General features: G+C 34.0%; 1 protein-coding gene and 1 long non-coding RNA gene across 3 annotated transcripts in view; one reads left to right on the forward strand and one right to left on the reverse strand.

Annotated features, from left to right (window-relative positions):
• LOC132155707 (solute carrier family 66 member 2-like) overlaps positions 1-6423 on the reverse strand; it is a 34879-nt gene extending 28456 nt beyond the window's left edge. Inside the window, exons 1-3 of the mRNA XM_059564422.1 lie at positions 6180-6423; positions 2923-3162; positions 1804-1937 (exon numbers count right to left, since the gene is read on the reverse strand). Of these exons, the coding sequence (XP_059420405.1) occupies positions 1804-1937; positions 2923-3122 (334 nt within the window). The 5' untranslated portion in view covers positions 3123-3162; positions 6180-6423. The remainder of the gene's footprint in view (positions 1-1803; positions 1938-2922; positions 3163-6179) is intronic.
• A 794-nt stretch (positions 6424-7217) lies between these two features.
• On the forward strand, positions 7218-8642 carry LOC132155708 (uncharacterized). 2 transcript variants are annotated; one of them, XR_009437343.1, is made up of 3 exons: positions 7218-7434; positions 7629-8369; positions 8503-8642. It is a non-coding gene; the product is annotated as an uncharacterized LOC132155708 (long non-coding RNA). The 2 variants fall into 2 exon arrangements; XR_009437344.1 differs by having other exon boundaries at positions 8488-8620.
• The last annotated feature ends 91 nt before the right edge of the window (positions 8643-8733 follow it).

An 8733-nucleotide genomic window follows, 5' to 3' on the forward strand; every position in this document is an offset into this window, starting at 1 on the left:
CAGACTTTTATGATATGGATTCGACAGCACCGCCACAAACAGTGAGTAACAGTGTTCATTAATGCCTGATCTGTGATCAGTGATTTCTGATGTGTAGCTAATTATTCAAGTTCACACAGACTTTCTTTCTAAATCGTTTAATACTGTTTATGCATTAGTGAATCAAGCCAGTGACTAAACGATCAACTTCACGTTGTTTCTCTTAGTAGCATGAAACAAATCTGTTATTTAAATTGTGATTTAACTACAGAAAGCGATCAAAGAATGCTCCTTTTTTTCGGTGCTGTCACACATCGCGAGTATATCTGCACACTTGCCCAAACTGCCGTTACAATGAATGATGCTGTTATGCTGCACAACAAAGCTCTTACTGTATTCATGTGTTTGCTGTTAGTTGTGGTGAAAGCATTTTGTGAGACAAAAACGTGTTGCAATAATATATATATATATATATATATATATTTGAGAGGGGTTCCACATGTAATGCGCATTTCAAATGCAAAGATGTCATCCAATCACAACAGTTGTCGTTTACTCAGAGTCTCACAGCAGACACGCCCCTTCAAACAGAGCATTCAAGCCAGAGGGCTAATATTAGGATATAAAAATGCTTTTTATTTCTAAATTTTAAATGTAAAAATCATACTAACAATATAGGTACACCTAAGGAAACATTAAAAAGCATTTAAATAAAAGGAAATAATCCATATCATGGGTCCTTTAAAAAAAAAAACATTAATAAATAAATAAATACTTGCATAAGTTTAGGCTTTTCTAATTATTATTATACATAGGGAACAAGGTATGATTGCTGCCCTCAAAAACATCACAGAATAGTTTATTATTACTGTATGTATCTATTTGATGTGAAAACAAATTTTTTCAATTAAAAAGTATAAACCACTAAATTATGACAAGCTATAGAACAATCAATATTCAATTAGTCAAAAATGTATTAGATCGAAAAAAAAAAAAATTACTTCTTGATGATAAAATATAAACCTGGTTATTCTGTATTTAGGAAAAAAACATTTAGTTTATCAAATATTTCTAGTTTTTTACCAGTTTCATTTATGCATGACTGACAAATATTCATTACATTATTAGTTTATGTTAAAACTGTATAATCCAAATTGCGTAAAATTGTTATATACAATACATAAATCTTACATTTATGCCTAAACATTATTTTGAGGGCTGATATTAGAATTCAGTCAGTTGACTGTCCGATTAAAATGTTGATTTCTTTAAATCGAACAATGGGTGCTGATTAGCATTAACACAGACTTTGTAAACTGTAACCTTATAACAAAGTGAATGAGCGAGCTAAAGCCTTCATCTTAATCAGTCAACATGACTGGAAAATTAGGGCTCTGTCTGATTTCACATTCAATTTTCTAATTATTACAACATAACAAAATGTTATCATCCAAGCTCCCTCCCAGACAGTGATCTCATTAAAGTAAGACTACTCGAGACCCAGAAAAAGCCAATCAGCTGGAGTCTAACTTTATCATTAATCAATTCTGTGGAAGAGCATAATGGAAATTGCACACAATTAGCACCTTGGCCCAAGTTATGCCAATATTCTCATACACTTAACATCTTCATTATAAATGAATGTGGGACTAGACTGGCATGATTTATGTTTTAATATGATCCCCCAAAATACTTGACACATTAACCACACTTAAAAATGTATGAGATAACAAAATAGTGAACCAAACTTTATGTAGCAAAAGCACAGTTTTCAAGCAAAGCGTTTCAGACTGTAACTGGATACAGAGTGTTCAAAGTGATTACCTGTGATGTGGTGCTGTTTAGTACTGACGCGGTTACTGCTCTGGATGGAACAGCACAAATGTAACATAGCCAACATGGTGAGAATCATCACCACACTCTGCAGGAGCAAAGGCAGCTCAAACTGCTTGCCTATCCTGCAAAACAAAGCAATTAACTTAAATGTGAGGTGTGTATAAGCTATGCCACTGGAGAAACCAAAAATTACTGTTTTCAAAAAGGTTTCCCAAATGGAAAGCCCTGCCCCAAACACACGCCATTTGTTGAGCCATTGTTGATATGTTAGGCTGGTTCAGATACTCAAACAAAGGTAATTTTGACATTGTTTTGAGGGAAAACAACCTATTAATAGCTTAATAAGGTTGTCTTTGTACATTAAAGGAATAGTTCACCAAAAAATGAAAATGTGGAGAAAACAACAGTAATGTGGATTATGCTTATTACTTATGGATTATTATTTTGTTTTTATCAGCTGTTTGAAATCTCATTCTGACGGCATCCATTTTCTACTGTAATGCTACATTTCTGCAAAACTGTTTTGATGAAACAAAATTAATCAACATCTTAGCCTGAGGGTGAGTAAATATTCAGCAAGTGTTGTTTTTATTTTTACTATTCCTTTAAAGTCATGATGTAACTGAAATAGAGACAGATCTTCTCTTCCACATTATGATGCATATGCAAGTGAAATGGATTGTCCAAAAAAAAAATGTTGGATAGGGTCTGCTTCTATCCACTGGCCATTCATTGGATGGATGAAGATTTGAGTGCTAATTTTCAGTCAAATGTGAAAAGGTGCGGGGTTTAAGCAGACTAAATTATTTTATAAGTTCGACATATATCATACAGTGGGGGGAAATATTTATTTGATCCCTTGCTGATTTTTGTAAGTTTGCCCACTTACAAAGAAATGAAGGGTCAGTCATTTTTATGGTAGGTTTATTTTAATGGATAGAGACAGAATATTAACAAAAAAATCCAGAAAGAACAAATTATATAAAGGTTAGAAATTGATTTGCATTTCAAAAAAAAAAAAAAAAAAAAAAGGGACCTAAATAAACAAATACATACATATACTACAAATTAGCCATTATTCATTTGATTTAACTCTCCTCCACTCACCAGAAGAAAATGCGAAGTATATTAGCAACAAGCAGCACCAGACAGACTCTTGTTGAGAATCCCTCAGCGTTAATGGTCCTCTGGATGTCCTGGTACTGGGGGACGTAGGGCAACGCACCTCCAAACACCATCACACCAGAAGCCAGCCAGGAGAGCAGAGTCCATGAGCTCTCCATGTTCTCCTCTGACCCCTGCTCCATCACTTAGTCCTTCACAAACCAGTCTTTATACTCCCATACCCTGCAAGAAGAGGTTAGGAAGCTTTTACATTTGATCACAAATATATAAAGTACAATGCAATGTAGTGAAGATTAAATTAGCTGATGTCTGCTAGGTAAAAAAAAAGCTAAAACTAATAAAATAGGCATATATTGCTGCAACAAACCCTTACAGCACCAATAAAAGCAACAGTGCCACCTTCAGTAACCTTAAAGCTCCCACAGGAACAACAATACCTACAATATAAACACACTGTAAATGATTGATCTGGGCCTTTCTGGACATGAAATACAATGAGGGACAATTTTCAGAGTAGTCAGGAACAGTAATAGTCATCTACATGCTGCCACCCATTCTGATGGTATCTCAGCTAAACAGGACGCTTGGGCTCACAGGAAGTCTGTGCACCAAAAGATAAGGGTCCTTTTTGTTTCTGACCAAACGTAACATCAAAAGAACAAGCTGAGTTGCATGCTCTAGAATACACAGCTGAGAAGTTATGAAATAGTTTTGAGCTTACTTTGAAGCTTCAGTTCCCCAATTCAGAACAGACATGTTTCCTGAGGGTGTGAATGTTCTTTAAAGGATGTAAGAAAAGGTTTGTGATGCAAGAAAGTGTAATCTATGCTAACATATCATTAAATTGTTTTTCTGTTTAATTCAGATTTCTACTTGACCAGCAGCTTTACTGGCCCACACACATTAAAAAGAGAGAGAAAGAAAGAAAGAAAGAAAGAAAGAAAATTATTAATTTAAATTGTAATTGATATATATATATAATGTATATTTTTAAATATACTTGAATTATAATTTAAGTAATTATAATTTATAAAATAAATAAATATAAGAGCTTTTGTAATACATAATTTTACATAAAAACACTTAAATATTTATTATATTTTTCACACATATAATTTAGTTTTTATCAAATGTTACATTTTCTTTACGGAAAACAAAACAATAGCTGGAAATTAAACAGTCATAATAATTAATCAGAAAAATCAAGAGAGCTATAAATCCATTAAAATACTGCATTTTATATTCAATACTGTCCTATATTTGTACATTTCAGTGTTTTAATTTTGTGTGCATATATTTATATATTCATGTATTTTTATGATTTTCATCATTACCTCACTTTTTTGTTTTTTTCCCTGTGTTCAAAAAAAAATATTTTACTTTAAATTCTATTTTTATTTAAAACACATACAGTATAACCATTTACATAAAACTATAAAAGAAATACTACCCCTGCCCTCCCAAAGAAAAATCAATAAAAAAATTTCCAAACAGTTCTTACAGATGTTGTCACTTTCAACAAAACTTTTTTGACCAGTACTCTAGCTTGCTAGTGTTGATGGTTGACAAGGAAATTTGCAATCTTAAAACTAAAGATCAGAATCAAGTCTAAAGGTCCTGCAACATTTTAAAGGAGATTTTGTGGGTTTAAGTGATCAGATTAGTAAAGAATGTTCCATAATCGCCATAAAGTCAGCTGGAACCAAGTACTTGAGCATTGTGATCCACTCGTGATGCAGAGGTCTAGCAATGAGAGCTGCTACAGTACTGTATATAGAGGTGTTGCATAACTTCTGCATTCCGTAAGGGGTTGGGCTCTTCTGACATGTCTCCACTTCTCTCTATTTTGTCTCCTACATGAACAGATCTTTAGATCCAAACCTATACTGTAAACAGTTTTTGGGCTTTGCTGGACATAAGAAAGCTATCATTTTTCAAGAAATGCAAACATGGGCATAAAATACGTTTGGTAGGCCTATGCTTGAGGGACTTCATAACGCCAGGTGCACATCTGTTTTATCATCTTTAGAAATCGGATCCAGCAGCAAATTTGGACAGTAGGGAAATCCCTTAAGTTGGTTCCAACCTAAAGAGTCGTTTTACTTAAAAATAGGTTTTGATGCATTTGAAACAGTCAAACAGTTGAAAAGTTCAGTCGCACTCCGATAGCTGTTTTAAGACCAATAAAGTCTCGTGTGTATTGCCACTAAGACTATTATTAGCGATAGGAAGTGTGAATTATTTGACTCGACTCTTTTGAACAATTCGTTTCGATCGATCGGTTCATAAAATGATTCAATTGTAGCCTACTTTTACGTCATGTATCAAAAGATCTAAGCTTTGGGTTAAAGAATAAAGCCGTGTATGCATATTTATTCTATTTTTTAAATTAATTTTTAGTATTTGGAGTTAAATCATTTGACAGCCACTTTGTCACAGCCATGATTCAACTCATAAAACGTAGGCTAATTTAGAACCTAAATGTAGGTTGATTTGAATGTAAAGTATTATATAGTAAAATCTATTTACCACAAAGTGGAAATAAGTTATTTAAAACAATCGAATCATAAAAACCTCAGTTACTCTATTACTCTCTAGGCTATTCAATAACTGATGCAACTTATGACTTATCAGCTAAATCAATTTAGTCTACTTTAAAGTTATATAAAATCACTAATGGCTTCTCGACTCATAACAAATCGGACATATTCCAGAGTTATGTAGGCTATAATTTCGAGGCACAAAGGATAAAAACATCAACCCACCTTGTTAACTCGATGTTGTTTCAGATTTATTCATGAACGACATCGTTTTGTGATCCGGCTCAAATTATTCATTGAAAAAGATTCGATTCATAAGAACAATTCGTGCACGATTCACAAACAGATTTGTCCATAAGGATATGGACAAACGATTCGGGGATACATGAATCCGATTGTAGCATATATGTTTTAACGACTGCTGGTCTTTTTTCAGTATCAAGTGAACCTGATAAATAAAAGTGAAAATTAATGTATCATCGCGTGCAAGAACTCGCCGAAGCAGTTAAACGCAAGAACACTGTGTTGCTTTTCGCTTTATAGGCTACGCTAAACTCAAACTTTTTCTGCATCTCTTTCGGCAAACTCGATAACGCAGCGCAGGTTTTGCTTTACTTTGAAACGAAACTGCTTGATAGCCTACCCTAACAGTAAAAAGTTGCAAAGAAGAGAAAAAAACCTTAGGAAGTTCAAGCATACCTTGTCGGGCGAAGACTTTGTTTGGCAACTATAACAGCACACACACACACTCGAGAATATGCTGTCTCATCTAGCCATCATCTAGTCTAAATCAGGCTGATGCAGTTTGGAGATGTGGGATCGACCGCGCAGCTCTCATCGGTCTAATGTTACAGAGGAACAGGAAGGAAAAAACTACAAATAAACAGGGAACACCACGAGATCTAACCAATTATTAGTTCGAGTAGCGCTACTACTCCCACTGTCTTCATTTTGAGGTTAGAGTAGCCTATATGGTAAAACGTGGTAATAACAAAACAATGTCCCAGATTATTTCTGCCAAATGTTTACTCATTTTAATGGCTATAATATTTCATAAGATCCAATGATTGGTTATTAAACCCTGTTTAGGCTATTTAGGCTACCAACTATTCTTAAGACTTCGCACTTTAATGTAGGCTATTATTATTTAATAAAAGCGAATTGTTTAAAATCCAGTATCCACTTCTGCTCATGTTCTTACCATTGTCATTTATTTGTAATTTATGAATCTGTAAAGTTTTTGTTTTTTTTAAATCGAAAAGCACAAAGAAGTCTTGTCATTCTGTTAAATTAATTTAACGTAGGCTATGTCATGTCCATGTTACCTTCTTTTAAGTTGTATTTTAAGTTTGTTTTATTTTATTTAAATTGTGTTTCAATTTGTACTTACAAAATGTGTAAATGGGAGAAATTTGTCAAGTACTTGCAGTTGAATTCTGTAATAAAAAAACTGATAAAAATCGCTTCCTTGTTATATATATATATATATATATACACACACACACACACACACACACACACACACACACATAAATTTGCATATATATCTATGGGCTGTACAAAGACTTTGGAAATCTCGGCAACTGAAATGGGTCAAAAACAACAACAAACATTAGCTGAATTATCTATATAAATTTTGGCCTATACTGGTGTAACCTTCTACGGTTATTTTCCCCCTCTTTTATTAGATGAAATGACTGTGCATCGTTTGATCACGCCAGAGGTTGATTTGCCTGCTTGCAGCTGTGGGAATCTCGAACTGAGAGCTCTCTAAAATCTCGCGATATTTGTCACGACTCCGCGTTTCATCCAACAGCTGATCAGTAGACGGAAAAGAGCTGAGAAGATACACAATTTAAAGAAGAATAAATATATTTATGCTTTTGTACAGATTATTTATTTAAAAAATATGGCAGAGATAGACCCGAAATCGGCGCAGGATCTCACAGCAGTGGTAGGTTTGATAATAAACTACATATTGTTGTGGTTTCCTAAGCTAGGCTAATGCTAGGCCCTGTTTTAGTGTTTATTTGTTCTAGTTGGATTATTTTGATGCGATGTCAACTTCGTTTAATATTCTAAATTAGATTTTTTTCTGAGAATATTGTTGTCGTGACTTGAGCTGATTTGAATGTTTCTCCCTAATAGGTACAGACATTGCTGCAGCAGATGCAGGATAAATTCCAGACAATGTCAGACCAGATCATCGGGAGAAATATCCTTTCTTGTTTTAGAATAGCTGTATAATTAATTTTTCAGTGAAGCGGACGTAGTCCCAGAGATAATGCCCCAAATTTTACACATAGTCCATGTGAAACATGAGAGCAAAATGCCCTACTCTGAGAAAGAGGGTTTCTGCAGGTCTTAAAGTATTAATACGCACGTCCACAAATTAAAGAAAAAATAAAATATATAAAGTCTTAAATCGGAGCAGAAAATATTAAATCCATAGTCATGGCATTACATGTTGCATACACTGCTAAAAAAAACTTCCATCCTTAGTAATTTGTCTTTTTTAGGGCTGCGATATTTAAGCATCTTGTCAGTAACCACAAGATCAAAATCCCATGGCCAGGTTCATTAAACTAGCTACAAAAATCCAAATGCATACATGATTTAATTCAGTACTATGCAGGTGTAGTAAACACAATTTTAGTTCACAGTCAAAATCTACAGAGATATTGCTTTAATCATGCACTCAATGCCTGTGTATTTAAACAGGGGTGTTATCTGTACTTGATCCTATCTTCCTTAATAAGATTCACTTGATGAAATGAGTACCCGCGTCGATGATCTAGAGAAGAATATAGCAGACCTGATGACTCAGGCAGGAGTGGAAGAGATTGAGGGGGAGAACAAGGTCAAAGAGGGAGAGGCTTCCTAGTAGAGGTAATTTCTTATTTCTATCGATATTTTAGAAACCAGATATGAATGTCTGATTCTAAATGGAAATTTGAAATGAGTTTCATACTGGTATATTATATTAAAATGCATTGCCCTGATCCAGTGTTATCTTTCACAGAATGCTGAGATAGAAGAAACATAAAAAAAAACTCTTCAGGAGCAGCAACTTTTTCTCTATGGTGACTAAAATATTTTGTTTTGATGTAATGATGAAAGATTTAAAGTCAGTCCTAAAATTTGACTGTATGCTACCCGCACACACACTTTTTCTGCAATGGATTGCAAAGGACTTTTTAAACATGACATCCAACTGTAGAACCGGACCCTGCATTATTGTAATAGCACTAGC

Source organism: Carassius carassius, chromosome 13 (assembly GCF_963082965.1).
Source record: "Carassius carassius chromosome 13, fCarCar2.1, whole genome shotgun sequence".
In the NCBI taxonomy this organism is placed as follows: domain Eukaryota; kingdom Metazoa; phylum Chordata; class Actinopteri; order Cypriniformes; family Cyprinidae; genus Carassius; species Carassius carassius.